At 60.8% G+C, this 15,925-nt stretch overlaps 1 protein-coding gene across 15 annotated transcripts in view; it reads right to left on the bottom strand.

Annotated features, from left to right (window-relative positions):
• The window catches only part of ANK1 (ankyrin 1), a 50,025-nt gene that overhangs the window by 9,398 nt on the left and 24,702 nt on the right, over positions 1 to 15,925 (bottom strand). For 10 of the 15 annotated variants that reach the window (XM_064637918.1, XM_064637917.1, XM_064637915.1 and 7 more), the window contains 34 exons: positions 13,754 to 13,852; positions 12,812 to 12,910; positions 12,409 to 12,507; positions 12,112 to 12,297; positions 11,876 to 11,974; positions 11,674 to 11,772; positions 11,245 to 11,343; positions 10,525 to 10,722; positions 10,331 to 10,429; positions 9,939 to 10,037; positions 9,585 to 9,683; positions 9,211 to 9,408; positions 8,941 to 9,039; positions 8,753 to 8,851; positions 7,458 to 7,655; positions 7,134 to 7,232; positions 6,637 to 6,735; positions 6,362 to 6,460; positions 6,168 to 6,260; positions 5,951 to 6,023; positions 5,534 to 5,557; positions 4,587 to 4,689; positions 4,152 to 4,299; positions 3,838 to 3,935; positions 3,525 to 3,749; positions 2,954 to 3,108; positions 2,586 to 2,797; positions 2,266 to 2,470; positions 1,993 to 2,089; positions 1,396 to 1,624; positions 1,085 to 1,210; positions 884 to 1,003; positions 619 to 703; positions 300 to 374 (listed from right to left, as the gene is read on the bottom strand). In XM_064637918.1, the coding sequence (XP_064493988.1) occupies positions 300 to 374; positions 619 to 703; positions 884 to 1,003; positions 1,085 to 1,210; positions 1,396 to 1,624; positions 1,993 to 2,089; positions 2,266 to 2,470; positions 2,586 to 2,797; positions 2,954 to 3,108; positions 3,525 to 3,749; positions 3,838 to 3,935; positions 4,152 to 4,299; positions 4,587 to 4,689; positions 5,534 to 5,557; positions 5,951 to 6,023; positions 6,168 to 6,260; positions 6,362 to 6,460; positions 6,637 to 6,735; positions 7,134 to 7,232; positions 7,458 to 7,655; positions 8,753 to 8,851; positions 8,941 to 9,039; positions 9,211 to 9,408; positions 9,585 to 9,683; positions 9,939 to 10,037; positions 10,331 to 10,429; positions 10,525 to 10,722; positions 11,245 to 11,343; positions 11,674 to 11,772; positions 11,876 to 11,974; positions 12,112 to 12,297; positions 12,409 to 12,507; positions 12,812 to 12,910; positions 13,754 to 13,852 (4,234 nt within the window). The remainder of the gene's footprint in view (positions 1 to 299; positions 375 to 618; positions 704 to 883; positions 1,004 to 1,084; positions 1,211 to 1,395; positions 1,625 to 1,992; positions 2,090 to 2,265; positions 2,471 to 2,585; positions 2,798 to 2,953; positions 3,109 to 3,524; positions 3,750 to 3,837; positions 3,936 to 4,151; positions 4,300 to 4,586; positions 4,690 to 5,533; positions 5,558 to 5,950; positions 6,024 to 6,167; positions 6,261 to 6,361; positions 6,461 to 6,636; positions 6,736 to 7,133; positions 7,233 to 7,457; positions 7,656 to 8,752; positions 8,852 to 8,940; positions 9,040 to 9,210; positions 9,409 to 9,584; positions 9,684 to 9,938; positions 10,038 to 10,330; positions 10,430 to 10,524; positions 10,723 to 11,244; positions 11,344 to 11,673; positions 11,773 to 11,875; positions 11,975 to 12,111; positions 12,298 to 12,408; positions 12,508 to 12,811; positions 12,911 to 13,753; positions 13,853 to 15,925) is intronic. The other 5 variants (XM_064637905.1, XM_064637909.1, XM_064637908.1 and 2 more) reach the window with 3 other exon arrangements.

The raw sequence follows: 15,925 nt of genomic DNA, 5'->3' as shown, positions 1-15,925 counted from the left end.
GCGTGGCAGGGTGTCAGGATAAGGACAAGTGTGGGTATTGCCAGGTGGGTGTGTGGCTGCAGCGACAGTGCTGGGCCTCCCTGAACAGCAGCAGCACACACAGCTGGTGACAAAGCACAGGGCTGGTACTCGTGTGTGTGACACGTGCAGGAAAGTTCACTCCAGTGCCCTGGAACACTCGCAGTGTGGGCCCAGTGCAAAGCACAGTCACTCCACCCAGCACCTTGCTTCCAGCTTCCCTAAGCATCAGCTTCCCAAGGAGTGCTGTGCATCCTCAGAGCTGTCAGGGGTGGACTCACCAGCCCAGCTGAGGCCCAGCTGTTCTGCTATGTCAACCATCTTCTGGTCTGCCTTGTCCGTGCTGCTCAGAGAGCCTGGAGGAGAAGAGGGAGTCACAGCTTCAGCTGCACAGAATGGGGAGGGGAATGGGGTGCTGGCCTGGGGGTCTCACAGCCCCATAGCACAGCAGTGCCCTGCAGGCAGGACCAAGGAAACCCGCAGGGAAAGGGGAGCTGCCATGAGTGTGAGCACAACAGGGTCAGCCCAGCCTTTCCACTGAGTCGGGCAGCCCAAGCACAGGTGGTGAGTGGGCTGGAGCCATCCCAGCTGGCTGCGTACCAAAACTGGTCTCACTGAGGATGCTGTACCGCTCCCGCAGAGACAACGGCGTCAGGGTCCTCCTCCGCTCCTCGCTGCCGCTGCCCTGTGACAGAGGGGACAAGCCAAGGGCTCAACAGCTTGCAAAGAGGGCAGCAGCTCTACCCTGCCACCACTGCTTCTCCCACAGCCACAGAGGGGCATGGCATGGCCGTGTGGAGAAGCTGAGGAAGAAAAGCTGGCAGCAAGGGCTGTGCCCTGCCCTCCCAGAGTGGCAGACACTGACCTTGGTGCAGGGTGGTATGCTGATGTTCAGGTGGCAGAGCACATGCTGGAGGTCCTCATATTTCATGGCTTTGCGCAGGAAGGACAGGGAGCCGCTGGCTTCCCGGCTGCTGTCCCGGACCTGAGCAACAAGGGCCCGGTTAGGTGGCCTGGCACAAGCCAAGGGCCCCAAGTGCTGCCCAGTCCTGCACCCTGACGTTACCTTGATGGGGATGGCGAGACGATTCTCCCGGAAGGACTGGAAGAGGAAGGTGCGGGGCTGGGTGGCCTTCTTGACAGGCACCAGGTTCCCTGAGAGTTCGACGTGCAAAGGCATCCCCTCTACCACCTGGCAGGGAGCAGAAAACAGGCTCAGACCCTGTGCAGAGCTGCTTCTCCTGCTCCTGGACAGGGCAGGTAATCTTGACTCTCCTACCCAAGCCAGGGCCAGGCCCCTCCACCAGCATCAGTCTCCCCTCACTTGGTCAGCCCTCTCTCTCCCTGCTGCCCTCCACGTGTGTGCTGGGGACAAACCTCAATGTCCCTGCTGCGGGCCACCTCGGTGAAGTTCTCGTGCTGCTCCAAAGTCTTGTCAACCTTGTCATCAGTCATGCAGTAGCAGCGCAGGCGGCCTTCCCGTGCATCGTTCATCTTGGCAAACACCACGAATTTGGCCATGTAGGGCACGGCTGTCAGCTCCTTGTACAGCATGGTGGCAAAGTGCACGGCCTCGGCCGTGCGCGGGCAGTCAGCCAGCCAGAACCTGCGGGAGAGCGGGGTCGGGGTGCTGCTGGGCAGGGCCCCCAGTGGCACCAGTGGAGCTGCCCCCACACCATCCCCAACAGCAAACTGGACTGCAGAGGGTGCCCCAAGAGCTGGGTACAGGTGGAGCCCCATCTGTGACAGGGACACACCCAAATACAAAGAATGGCACCCTTCCCTCTGCACACCCTGTTGCCATGAGTGTTTCCTCATGCAGGGGGGCCCCATGGCTGGAAGGAATTACCCTGCATGTAGGAATGGGGCAGCACCACAATGAGCACAGGGCAAAGGGCTTCTCCTGGCAAAGGCCAAGAAGGTCCAAGGAGCACTGGATGTCCCCAGAGGAGCACACGTTCAACCAGGACTCACCTGGCAGACACATTGGTGGTAAAGTTAGCACACTCATTTTCATAGACCAGCTTCGTGGTGCCTGTTATGTCTTCCCACTGGGCTTGGGCTGTCCCTCCTGCAGCAGAAAGCAAGGGTGAGCATACTGTCCTTCCATAAGCCTGGGGTCTGCATCCCCTAAGCATTTGCTCTCTCCACTGCTGTGCCCTTTCCTCAGCTCCCAGGACCTGCATCCCCTGTGGCAGGCCAGCCTGCCCCCATGGAGAGCACACGCAGAGGGACTGGCAGCCTCACCGATGACACTGCAGAGCAGGCGCAGGCTGGTGGTGTCACCCTCACCGCTGTCCCTCGGGTTGTCCTTCCAGGACGGTGGCAGCGGGATGCGGAGCCCAATGGGTCGGTGGAATTTCCTCCGTCGTGGCTCCACCGTGACAATGGGGCTGAAGGTCGCTTGGTTCCCCAGCAGCTTGGTCACCAACTCGTCAGGTACAGGCTGAGCCTGTGGGTGGAGAAAGGAGAGGCATCAGGGATGGTTTTTCCCGGGGCTGGGGCACGTGCCCACCCCTGCCTGCAGGAGCATGTCTGGGCCCTGGGCCAGGCCCTCTGGGGCTCACCTGCAGGGCCAGCCTCACTCTCTTGGTGACAGCAGTGTCTGGGAAGGTGGCCTGTACCATGGGCACCAGTGTGCTTTTCAAACACCCTCCCTCAGGGCCGATCATATCGCAGTCCTGGCAAATCCGGGACATGACCACAAAGTAGAGAGGGAAGTCGGTGGTGATGATGCGGCAGACCCTCTTCTTATCCAGCTCCTCCTGGCTCTCCAGCTCTGCAAGGGCAGCACAGCCATCAGTGCTCGCACACCGAGCCTGCGGCTGTCACCCGACACCCTCCTCGCTGCACAACCGCAGCTCAGTCCATCCCACCGCCCCGGCCGGCACAGCCCTGCCCGCAGCGAGGGCAGAGCCCCTCCTGCCCCGCTCACCCTCGTCCATGCCGTTGAGCAGCTGGTCCATGTAGCTCTCCTCGTAGCGGTTGCGGTGCTCCTTCCACACGGAGCCGTTCTCGCTGCGCAGCACCACCAGCTCACGGTCCCCGCGCCCGTACGAAGCAAAGTGTGGGATCTCCACAATGACGGGGCTGCAGAGGCAGAGAGAGGGCACTGGCACCCACGTGCTGCCACCAGGACATGCAGGCAACGAGGTGGCCCTGGGCAGAGTGCCTGCCCATGCCGTGCAGCTGCCGGGCGAGAAGGCAGAGCTGCTGACCTCCCTCTCTCTGGGCATCGGGCTCTGTGCCCGGTGGGACGAGGCTGGCCAGGGCTTCTCCTACCACTGCTCTGTCATGCTGGAATGACCCACCCCAGAAACACACTGTGCCCAGCCAGAGGTGGGACATCTCCTCCACCCACCCCCAAGAAGCAGAGGTGGGCCGAGGTCTTGCCCCGGATAGATCCTCTCTGGTAGAGATTCCAGAGGAGCCCAGATCGGTTCCCGGTCCTGAGGGATGACCCTGGTGCTGGCAGTCTGATCCACTCCGTTCCCAGCCATGCTCACCTGAGAAACTGGGCACCAGCAGGCCCCAGGGCGATGATCCTGCTGGCCAGGCCCTCCTCCTCGGCCAGTGGCGGGGGCGCAGGCAGCTTCTGGGGCTTCACCAGGCGGCAGGTGATGCGGGTGGGCGCGGCGCAGGCGCGGGGCGGGATGACCACGCGCAGGCCGTGGTGGCGGCTGCCCCGCATGGACCCGCCACGGGCGTCCACCATGAAGCTCACCAGGAACCTGGAGCGGGCAGAGGCACGGGCAGGTGGGCACCGTGCAGCCGGCTCGTGCACAGAGCACACACGTGCTGCAGGGGCCGGGCACTCACCCTGTGTGCACGGGGCTGGCCACCGGGCTGATGTTGTCCGAGGTCTCGGTGGCAGGGCTGCTGGGGATCAGGGAGTCCTCGTCAAACTCCTTGGAGGGCTGTGTAAGGCACCAAAAAGACCCCATGGGCAAAGGGTCCTATGTGGTGGTGTTGAGCCTGCCCACCCTTACACAGTCTCACAATGGTCCCTGGACAGTCCTGTGCCACTGGGTCGATGCCCACCACCCACCCCATGCTTCAGCTCAGTGATGGTGGAGCTGCCCCCAGCAGGGAATGCCTGGGGGAGGCTGTGACAGGCTGTGTCTCATGCTCACCTCCTGTGGGGACACCGAGGGTGCATGCAGCAGGCTGACTTGCTCAGCTTCTGTCTCCACAGGTCCTACCTGCTCAGTCTCCTCTGCTCTGGTCACCACAGTCTCAGGTGGGACACAGGGGACCTGCAGGACAGCTGGAGACTCCACCCTGGCAAGAGAGATCAGTGACAGCCAGTGAAGAGGCAGGCCTGGGTCCCTCAGCCCCCATCCATCCCCACAGAGTCCTGGGGCTGCTGGACAAAGGCAAAGGCAGCAGCAGCCTCATGTCCTGGTGCAGGAACAGCACTGACCAGCCTTGCCTGCCATGCCAGCTGATGGGGGCTCAGTGATCTGTTCCTTTCCCAGAGCTGTCCCTGCCCCACGGGCAGCCCAGCCCAGCACAAGGCTGGTCCTGTGCCCTGTATCTGCTCCCTCCCCACCCTGCAGTTCTCTTACGTTTGCTCCAGTGTCGTCGTGGTCATGAACTCCAGTATCTCCTTCTTGCCTTCCTGGTCCCTGAGATCAGCTGTCCTGGGTTTTGGTGCCATCAGCTCCTCCTCTGAAAGCGAGAGCTGGCTCAGCACGCAGAGGCAGGTGGACAAGGGAAACACAGACATCCAGCCCTTGCCCCCCTCCCTCCTCAGGGCTGGAGCCAGGGCCCATCCCTGCTCCCTCTCCTGGACACACACACTTGTCCCCTGGGCCTCAACCAGACATGGGGGTTTGCTCTCTGCCAGGGGGGGTCTGCTGGCAAGGCAAGGTCTATGCAGTGGGCCAGTGGGACAGGAGCTGTGGGAGCCACCAGGAGCCTCAGCTGTTCACTGACCCCCTTCTTACAGCCCCAAACACAGAGCAGAGCCTGCAGGGGACACCCTATCCTTGGATTCCTGGGACAGGGGCTGGGGGTGCCCCCGCACTGGAGGCACAGAGCCCTGCCAGCGCTGCCCGCTGGCCCCACTAACACCTGCTAACGAGCTCACTGGGGTTTGGCTCTTGCCAGTGCCCTGTGGGAGCGTGCCCAGCACCTCCCAAAGCAAAGGGAGTCCCCAGAGATGGGGTAGGGACCACAGGAGCACAGAGCCCCTAGAGCTCTCAGGTCAATCCCTGCTCTGGCCAGCACGGCACGGGGCAGTTGTGGAGGGGCACAGAACCAGGTTCCTCTGCCTGCCAGGGACAGGGCCTGGGGCCACCAGGGAGTCAGGGTCCTCCTGAGTGGGAGGATGCCCGTTCATGCAGTCACACCACAGCAAGCAGCACGGACATGGATGGGCAGGGCAGGATGGCGGGGCTGGCACTGGAGCCCAGCCCAGCAGGAGCTCAGCAGATGGACATGGCGTGCGGATGGTTAGTGGCCATGGGGTGAAATGGGCCATTGAGCTGGGGCAGGGGGACACATTTCATACCCATTACTGTGACATGAGCAGTGCCTGCAAAGTAAGAAGAGGCAAAGGTGAGGTCTTGGTGGGAGGGTGCAGGAGCAGACCAGCTGCAGCTGTGCTGGGAGCTGGTACCCCCCGGCAGAGCAGGGCACAGGGGGGGCTCTGCATGCCCAGGGGCTCTCCACACGCTGTCCCTGGGGCTTGGGATCACAGAGAGGTCCAGGCACATCCCTCCTGCACAGTGCAGGGAAGCACCCGAGCCGGGAGGTGCCACCCCAAGAGGCTGGCGAGCTCCCCTCATCCTCTCTGCAAAACCACTGCAGGACCCACAGCTCCCCCACCCCAGCCAGCAGGAACACCAGTGCCAGCCCTGTGGCTGCTGCCTGCCACACTGACCCAGTCAGACCTCTGGGATGGTGTGACCCAACCCCTGCCCCTCACCTTCATCCTCTGATACATCCAGAATCTCATCCACAGTCTCCGGGAAGCTCATGCGGTGCTTGTCGCCAACTGGCTGTGGGAGCAGAGCAGAGTCAGAGGAGCCCTTCCCTGCACAGCCCTCTCCTGGTACCCGGGCTGGGCACCCAGCTGCAGACCTGTCCCGGGCTGCTCCCAGCCCTCCTGCCCAGGGTCCTGTCCCCACACCCGGGGGGCTCACCGGGATGTCAGTCTCCTCTGTGACGATCTTGAGCACGTCCGTGACGGAAATGTAGCCCAGGCGCTTGGCGATGGCCAGGGGAGTGGTGCCGTTCTGCCACGGGGGAGAGACGGGGTCAGCAGCCACACAGGGGGCCTGGGCAGCTGCCCGGGCTGGTCACAGGGTGAGGAGGGGCGGGTGAGCACCGTACTCACCGTGCTGATCTCGTTGGGAGAGGCTCCGTGCTTCAGCAGCAGCGTCACCACGTCCGTGTGGCCCTGCTGTGCCGCCTGGTGCAGGGGGGTGTAGCCCAGCTGCAGGGGAGGACAGAAGGTGCTGCCATCAGTTCTGGGAGCCTGCTGCCCCAGGAATGCCCCCAGACCTCACACTGTGCTTCATGCCCAGAGCATGAGGGCAGCTGCCTTCCCCATCAACCTGCACGCTGTGGCCCAGGGCAGAAGGGTCCTTGGAGCACAGGATAACTTTGTACCTTAGTCTTGGCATTGACATCAGCTTGGTGCTGCAGCAAAAACTTCACCAGCTTGATGTTTCCATAGTGGCTGGCCACATGCAGCGGGGTGTAGCCCATCTGAAAGACAAGACAAGGTCTCAGCCTCTCCTCAGCAGTGCTTTCTGCCCTTCTGGCTTGGATATGCTCATCCCACAGGCAAGCCCCCGTGCATGAGGGATGAGGCACATGTGTGGGTGTTTCCCCAAGAGCCCAAGATCAGGGCAGAGGGCTCACTGCAGACTATGCTGTACCCAGGGGTACAGGGGTGAGCTATGGGAGCAGGTAAGAATCATCCCTCCAGTGAGGTGGGAGGTAGAGGAGGAAGAGTCCCCAGGACACTGGCAAAATGGCAAGAATGCCTGTGAGAGGGAAGTCTCTTGCACAAAGAAAGAGGAAAGCAATGCTCCTCCTGGAGCAGGCCTAGGGGTAGCTCCCTCATGTTTTTCACCACAGCCATGGTCAATTCACTACTTTACCCTGGTTGTTGCATCCACTGTCACTCCATGTTTCACCAGAACATCAGCGACCAGCACATGCCCCTCTTGGGCCACAAGATGGAGAGGAGTCAGGCCACTCTGCAGAGAGAGGAGGTCTCAGCACAGTGGCAGTGCCATCACTGCAGCTCCACCAGCAGAGGCTCTGTCAGGTCTCCAGCCTGGCAAACTGACTGGCACTGTGCTGCTGGCCATGGCACTGCTCCCCGAGCACAGGGGGGCACAGGGGCCTGGCCAGCACCCAGTCAGCTGCTCTCTGCTGGCCTGTTCATCCCCAGCCCGGCAGCAGGTGCTGGGACAACTCACCTTGTTGCCGAGGTCGCCGTTGGCTTGTTTGGAGAAAAGCAGGGCCACCATGTCTGCGTGCCCCTCCTGGGCAGCCAGGTGCAGGGGGGTGACGCCCTGCACAGACTCGGCGTTCGCAGAGGCCCCGTACTGCAGCAGGCTGCTGGCCACCTCCAGCTGGTTCTGCTTGGCAGCGATGTGCAGGGGGGTGTACCCATTCTGGGGGAGAGAGGCTCCTTGCAGTGCTCAGCCCCGCCGAGCAGAGCAGCAGGGACAGGAGGTGCCACCCCTGCCTGCAGGCCAGGTCTGCCCTTCCTAGTTGCCCCTGAAGCTCAGGGATGCTCCCAGAGCATCTTCCTGGCAGCAACTAGCCCTGACACTGAGGCCAATCCCACTCTTCCAGCCAAGGCAGCAGGGGGGTGTCAAAGACCATCTGCGTCAGGTTCAGCCGCTGTGGGCTGTCCTGGAGCTTTCCACACAGGAATTTCTGCGGCAGCAGCCTCTGGGAGCTTCGAGAGGCGGGGCAGACAGACACCTCCTGGAACGTGCCTGGCTAAGGAGCGGAGCTCAACTCCCAGTGCACAGCATTAGTATTCAGGCAGAGACTGCAGGGCCCTGAGTGCTGCCCTGTGCCACGCTGCAGGAGCAGAGCAGCTGGCACACACCCGCTGCCCAGGGTGACGCGCAGGCTGCCGGTGACGCAGAGCGGCGGGGCTGGCACCGGCACCGGCTGCTCCCGGTGCCTGCCCAGCACGTCTGCCGGCAGCCTGCGCAGGGGAGAGCAGGGTGCCAGATGGGCAGGGCTGGCACCAGCAGCCACTTGGCTGTTTTCAGGACGCAGCTTCTGCAAACAACACAGAGAGCGAGGCGACTGCTGCTCTGCTCTGTGGGGAGATGCTCCCCACGCTCAGGCAGAGAGGGGCGACTCTCACGAGCTCGTGGGTTTTCTGACTCACTGCTTCGTAGCTGCATGAAAACATTTGTGTGTGGTTCCCCAAACTGCCAGAACGCAGTGCTGCTCTGCAGGACTTGCCATGGAAACACACTCCCCACACAGCAGTCACCACGCTGCCAGCAGGGACCACCCCGACACAGCCTATCTGCTGGAACGGGACCATTGCCTGGCACCCTGCCTGCCCCTCGTGTGCTGCGAGCACAGGCAGCATGAGCAGCAGGCGTGGAGAGAGGCTGGGGATTGGTGCCTTGTGCATTCCCTGAGTGCCAGGGCTGAGGGGCAGTGCTGGCTGCAGACTGGTGGGCACTGAACACACAACAACACCTCCCCACACCCCCAGGGACACCCAGCCCAGACTCACCCAGGCTGAGTTGTGCGGGGAGCTCCCCTTGGGAAGCAGCAGTTTGACAATCTCCAGGTTGTTGTGGTGCACAGCCACATGCAGCGGGGTCAGACCATTCTGCAGAGGAGGAGAGGGTACAAACAGGTAAGACAGAACCTCTCCCCATACTGCTCCACTCCTCCCACAGCTGCAGAAGCAGCACTCACCTTCCCTGCTGCATTGGGGTGAGCATCGTGTGCCAGCAGCAATTCTGCCACATCCACCTTCCCATACTTGGCTGCAACGTGGAGAGGGGTAAATCCTTTCTGAGGAGAAAGGCAGCCCATCACAGGGTGGCAGAGATGAGGAGAGTGCTAGCCCATGCTGTGACACAGGAGGAGGCTGCCCCTCCTGCAACAGGGACACTGTGCCACCAGCCTGCCCAGCCTTGGCCCAGCCGGGTGACACCTTCCACAGCCGTGGACTCAGTGGCCTACCTTGGTCATGCAGGTCTGCAAGGCCCCCTTCTCCAGCAGGGCCAGGGCCGTGTCCATGTGCCCCTCCCTGGCAGTGATGTGCAGGGGCGTGTGCCCTGCCGTGGTGGCCAGGTTGGGGTTGGCATTGTTGTCCAGCAGCAGTCTGACCATGCCGGTGTGGCCGATGCGGGCAGCACAGTGCAGGGGGGTCTGGTCATCCTGCAAGGGAGGCAGAGCAGTTGCTTGGGCAGACCTGGAGCAGTCCCTTCTTGCCATGCCAAAGGGGTCCCAGCCCTGCACAGCCCCTGGCAGGCTGGACTCTGGCCACGTGAGAGCAAAGAAACAAGCACTAGCTGTTCCCAGAGCTGACTATCACACAGGTTCTCTGTACCTACCTTGGCCTTGGCATTGGCCTTGGCTTTGTTCTGCAGCAGGTACTTTGCCACATCCGTGTGCCCAGCTCTGGCTGCCATGTGTAGGGGTGTCTCTACTTTCTGCACCAAGGACAGGATAAAGTGGTGAGGCTGAAGGAGGGGTTATGCCTTCCTGCATTTGTTCCTCTGCTCTGAGCAGAGGAGGGCAGTGCCTGCAACCTTGTCTGGCCCACACTAGTTCCTCCTGCCAGCACAAAGCAGAGGGCACCAGGCACTGCTCAGGTGAACAGAGGGTGCAGGACCTGAGCAATTCTCACATCCTGTTGACCCCCAACATGCTGGGCTCCCAAAGCCCCAGCCAGGGTGGGTACTCACCACGTTGGACACGTTAGGAGAGGCTCCACGCTGCAGCAGGGTCTTGACAATGGGCAGGTGCCCCATGAAGGCAGCCACATGCAGGGGGGTCAGGCCAGACTGCAAAGAGAAAGGGGCCAGGAGCCAAGATGGGACTGATGGCCTTGCCAGCATCTCTTCCTGCCCCTTCCTCCCTCTCCCCAGGGCACGTTCCAGCACAGAGGCAAAATCTGAGTCCCTGGCCTGCTCCAGGAGCCTGGCAGGTGAGTGCAGGGAGAACGCAGAGGGCTGCTGTCTCCCCTGCAGGGAGATGCTGCCAGGCTCAGCAGGTCCTGAGCTGCAAAGAGCTCCCAGAAAGGTTCCTGGGGAGCGGCAGAGGGAGCAGGGCAATCCCATCCTGGGCTCACACCCACCTCTGTGACAGCATCGATGGAGGCGCCCGTCTTCAGCAGCAGCTCCATCACACGGATGTGGTTCTTCTTGCAGGCGATGTGGAGGGGCGTGAAGCCGTTCTGCAGACAGACAGACAGACAGACAGACAATCAGTCACTCGCAGGAACACCCCCCTCTCTCCCCTGGCCCAGCCCCGCCTGCCTCCCTGGCTCACCAGGGCTCTGGAGTTGGGCTTGGCCCCCTTCTCCACCAGCAGCTTGGCCACGCGGTGGTGGCCGCAGTGGGCAGCCACGTGCAGCGGCGTCAGGTGGTCGAGGGTGATGTCGTCGATGTCGGCGCTGTACTGCAGCAGCAGCCGCACGCAGTCCAGGTGGTCGCCCTGCGCTGCCATGTGCATCGGAGACAGCCCGTTCTGCCCCGGGGGGCGGCACCTCAGGCTGGGCCGGGAGGGCACCGGGCACCCCACCCACACCCCCGCCACAGCTCCGGGGCAGGACAGACAGCCTGTTCCCAGGGGCTGCCAGAGAGGAGCCCTGAGATCCCTCACTGCCCCAGAGAGGAGCCCTGAGATCCCTCACTGCCCCAGAGAGGAGCCCTGAGATCCCTCACTGCCCCAGAGAGGAGCCCTGAGATCCCTCACTGCCCCAGAGAGGAGCCCTGAGATCCCTCACTGCCTTACTGGGAACAATGCTGGGTGCAGTCAGGGCCTGAAGGGCTGTTGTCCCCAGGCCATCCCCTTCTCAGGGCTGGTCCCTTCCAAGCATGAAGCCCTCAGGCAAAGGACTCCAGCTAGAGCCAAGCAGGTCAGGAAGCTCCTTATCCCTCAGCCCCAACCCACCATGGGTGCCATCCAGCAGCTGTGCACAGCTCGTTACCCCCCTGTGCTGCCCTGGGAGCTGGCACCAAGCACAGCCCCACTGAGTCTCATGGCTACCTTAGTTTTGGCTTGAATGGGAGCCCCGTGGTCCAGGAGGATCTCTGCAATTCTCACGTGCCCGTTGCGTGCTGCACAGTGCAGAGGGGTCAGCTCATCCTGGGGAGAGAGGAGGGTTCGAGGGCTCAGTATGGCACGGAAGGGCAGGGTTTCCTCAGGCAGAGGAGTAAGAGGGACTTTCAACCTGTTTGCAAAATAAGGCAAAACCGAGTCTGCCCTCAGCCCCCAGGCACACCCTTGCAGCCATGAAGCTCTGTGGCTCCTCTCACCTCTACAGGTGCCAGCAAAAAACCTGGTCCATCCCCTCAGTGCACCAGGCACCCTCCCTCCCAGCCCCAGCAAGAGGTTTGCAGGGTCAGCACTGGGATAAGGAGCTCAGGGAGGGACATGGCCTGTGTCCAGACGGGCCGTGCTCAGAGCTGCTCTCACCTTGGTCCTGGTCTCGATCTGGGCCCCGCGGTCCAGCAGCAGCCGCACCATGATGATGTTGCCCCGGCGGGAGGCAATGTGCAGGGGAGTGATCCCGTTCTGTCAGCAAGAGCAGCACTCTGTTAGAGGAGCAGCCCCTTCTCTCTCAAGGAGGCAAGGGGTGAGCAAAGCAGAGCCCCAGCAGCTTCCCCCCTGCCCTCACCTGGGGGGTGAAGTTGACGCTGGCCCCGCGGTTCAGCAGTAACTGGGCCACGCTGAGGTTCTCGTAGTGGGCTGCAATGTGCAGGGGGGTGAATCCAGTCTAGGGGAAAGAAGGAGGGATCAGCCCAGCCAGACAAAGGCTCCCTGCTGGAAGGATGGACACACACAGCATACCAAGCTGCTGCTCTCCCTGGGGGCGGGGGAAGCTCCCAGAGGCAGGACGGGGAGGGCACACACCTTGGAGAGCACGTCGGCGTTGGGGTCGTTCTGCAGCAGCACGGCCGCCGTGCGGGTGTCGTCGTTGCGGGCTGCGATGTGCAGGGCGGGCAGGCGGACCTTCCCCTTCGTCCCGTAGTTAATGAGGTGAGCCACCACGTTCTCGTGGCCTTGCTGCAGAGCCACGGCCAGTGGCGTGAAGCCGTCCTGCCGAGGAGACCAGGTAAGAGGGGGAGAGCCAAGGAGCCATGGCAGAACCTGGAACACCCCACAGCAGCCCCCCAAGCAGAGCCACAGGCTCCCCCCCAAGGATCTCACCTCTGTGGCTACACTCTGGTTGGCTCCGTTTTCCAGCAAGAACTTCACAACTTCCAGGTGGTTCTCCTGCGCTGCCATGTAGAGAGGTGTGAAGCCTTTCTGCAAACACAGGGCCATGCACATCAACACAACTCTTCCTCGAGTTTCTCGAGTTCCCTGCAGACCCACACCCCATCAGCACCCACACCCCCAGCTCAGTGAACTGGGGCAAAACCATCCCAAGTGTGGGTGTGAAAAAGCAAAAAAGTGGCGACGGTGAAGCAATCATGGAGCTGGAGCCCAGGGCTCCACACATCCAGGAAAAAAGGACTGCTGAAGTGCCCACGCTGGGCACAGTTCCCACCACGAGGACACCACCATCACACACTGGGTGTCTTTCCCAGTCCAGACCAGGTGACCCTACCTGTGACTGTGCGTTGACGTTGGCCCCATAGTTCACCAGCTCCCGGACCACGTCCTGCTGTCCAGCCAAGGCAGCAATGTGCAGGGCTGTGTTCCCCTTCTAAAAGACACCACAGGGCAGTGCTCAGGGGCTGAAGCAGCCCAGGATGCCAAGGAAAGATGGGCCTGACATGTGCTAACGGGCATGCAAACAGGGCAGCTGGCCAAGAAAGCCTGTGGGGGCCGTGCAGCCCTTGTTCCATGTCCCATCCCTGCCACAGATGAGCCATCCACCCTTCCCATGTGCTGGCCAGGCAAGAGAGTGACTTCATCTCTCCCATGCAGTTACTGGCAGTGAAAGCTGTGGGCACTGTCAGGTGCTGTGCATGTCCAGCACCGAGAGATGAGCAGGGTAGGCAGGACGGGGGAGCTGAACTGGCAGTCTCCAGGCAAAGCTGCAGAGTGTGCCCTGGTAGCCAAGGCACCCCAGCAGACTTAAGGGATGATGAGCAGGCTGGAAAATGCAGACACAGGCTCTGCCTTTGGGTGGTGAGGCAGAATGCCAGACTCTGCTCCGTGTCCTGAACCCCGTGAGAGCAGCAGGGAGGTGGCAAGCGAGGCCTCCTCCTGTTCTCAGCCCTTCAGGCGGTGCTGGAGACTGTTCACTTGTCAGCCCTGCTTGCCTGTGCCACTGTCTCGCCTGTCACCAAGCAAGAACCACACCCCGTGGTGATGCACGAGACAACAGGACATTATTTATGGAGCACCAGAGCTCTCCAGGCTTGTGACAACGGTGCTGAGGCCACCCCAGTGCTGCAGCAGGCAGGGAGGGCTGACCTGAGCCAGCAGCCCGTGCTGGGGGAGCTGTTGGTCAGACAGCACTGGCACATGTTGTGGTTTCTGTTACTCCCCTCTCAAGGGAAGTGGCCCCCACAGGGGAGAGGCCAGACTGCCTTTTCCTTACCTTGGTTGTTGTCTCCAAAACAATCTCCTTGTGCAGCAGCTCCACCACCATTTTCACGTGGCCCTCCTTGGAGGCCAAGTGCAAGGCATTGAGCCCGTTCTGGAGGGAGCAAAGGTGGGAGAGGGGAATTAGTCACCATCTGGGGCTGGGGCTCTCTGGGGAGCCTCCTACTCTGAGCTCCTGTGCAGACACGACTGCAGGCATTTGGACACCCACTTCCACTTCCCAGGTAACAAAAGGGCTGGGATATTTGCTGGAAAAGAGGCTAAATACCTGCAAATGCCCCTTTTTCTCCTTGTCCCTCACTTCTGCCAGGTGGATGCACTAGGTTTACTCACCCCTACGCAGTGTTGTCACATGGCAGAGTTCCTGCCCAAGTACTCCACCTCCCAACCATCTGTTCGGACTCCTGACTGGAATGTCAGTTCACAGAAATGCTTCATCCTCTGAATACAGGTAGGGGAGCATAAAATGCTCAAGGAGGCTCCAGTTCCAGCCCTCAATACTTCAGTTAAAATCAGAACAGCTTCAAGAGCATTGCCAGACTGGAAAAGGCTTTTCCACCCTCCCTCACTCTAAGCACCAGTTGTCCAGGACCATGGTTGAAGAGTTACAGATTCTTTTGCTCAACTCTGGTTACAGCAATAAAAACAAAACCCTCCAGGCTTCCTCAGCATACCAGCCCCAGTGTTCCCTCAAGCCTCAAGCACAGAAGGCCTCTTCCAAGGGGAAATGCAGTGGGAGTGCTGCAGCACCCACAGAACAGTGTCACTGAAGGGAAATACTCCCCAGCCAGGTCTGGCTACACTGAGTCCATCTCCTCTGACCGAGCCCAGCTTCTCTGATGAAGACACACCTACACAACCCCTGACAAATGATCACTGGCACCCTTGCCTCACCAGGGATAAGTGGACACAGACGTGCAGGCTTTTTCTTGGTGACCAACACCTGGAGTGCAAGACCACAGCTGCCCAGCTGCTCTCCTCAGCCCATGTGCCCTTTTACGCAAAGGATTCACAAATCACCTTTTGAATGCTGAAAACCTGTGACAAATCATTATTCTCTGTCCTAACAGCAATAAGTGCAACGTCTGCAGAAGAATGTTTCCATTGGTATTTCTGCTCCAGGAGCAGTACAGGCTGTTTTGCACATTTGCTTTGGCTTGACAGCTCATCTGACCCAAAACCGCCGCAGGACGTGCGTAATTTGAAAGGTGCTGTGTTTTCCTCACCCAGTGCTGCAAACACTTCCCAGAAATCCCAGTCACGGGCTGTCAGTGCGACAAATGCAGCCCCACAGGAAAACACAGACTTTGCATTTGGCCTGTCCCCAAGCAGGGCCCTGCCCTGGACTGTCCATCAGGGCTGGCCACCCCAACGAGGACCATCTCCGGGCACCCCCGTGCCAGCACAGCACTGTTCCCTGCTGGTGAGAGTCCTGGCAGCAAGGTGCACTCATCCTCAGGCCTCCAGCTCCTCGTGGGTGAGATGGGAGCATGCTGGGGTTTGAAACACGAGAGGTGGATGATGAAGATGCAGATGGCAGCGATGGAGGGGATGAAGATCAGATGGCATGTCAAGGTCTCTGCACTTGAGCAAGAATACAGGGCCTGTGGGATAGGTCTGACCACATATATCCCTCTTTATTCTATACAGGACATGTGAGGTTGGACCTTTCCCACAGGTCTGATATTCCTCAGAAGGAAACCCCAAAGTGCCATCTAACCTCTGGGAGATGGCAGGAACCAGTGCAAAGGCATCACTGAGAGAAGTGCCTCATACTGCTGCGGCCACTCAGTGCCCATCAAAGTGTTAATCTCCTCACCAGCACTGGAAATCTGGCTGGAGACAGGACTTGAAGCTGGTCAGTGGAGACAGCTGATGACTGACCATCTCTCTGGGTGAGGAAGAAGTTCAAAGCCACCACCTTTAGCTTGTGGCTGGGTCACCCTGCTGTAGTTCTTTGCAGAGCCCTCTCCAGAACCACATATTCCCAGAGTGTTACAGGACCAGTGCACATAGAAATCCCCCCTCTGCTCTTGGGCTTGCTATTGGAAATGAGGGAACATCCGTGGTGGGCTCTGCCTGTGCCTGGGGGAGCCTGTCCCCAGTGACTGCACTGGCCACCACAGCACACAAACCACAGGTCTGAACTTCACCTGGTTTGGGGACT

Source organism: Pseudopipra pipra, chromosome 28, assembly GCF_036250125.1.
Source record: "Pseudopipra pipra isolate bDixPip1 chromosome 28, bDixPip1.hap1, whole genome shotgun sequence".
NCBI lineage: Eukaryota > Metazoa > Chordata > Aves > Passeriformes > Pipridae > Pseudopipra > Pseudopipra pipra.
The sequence above is the reverse complement of the archived record's forward strand: the minus strand, read 5'-3'. Positions and strand labels throughout refer to the sequence as shown.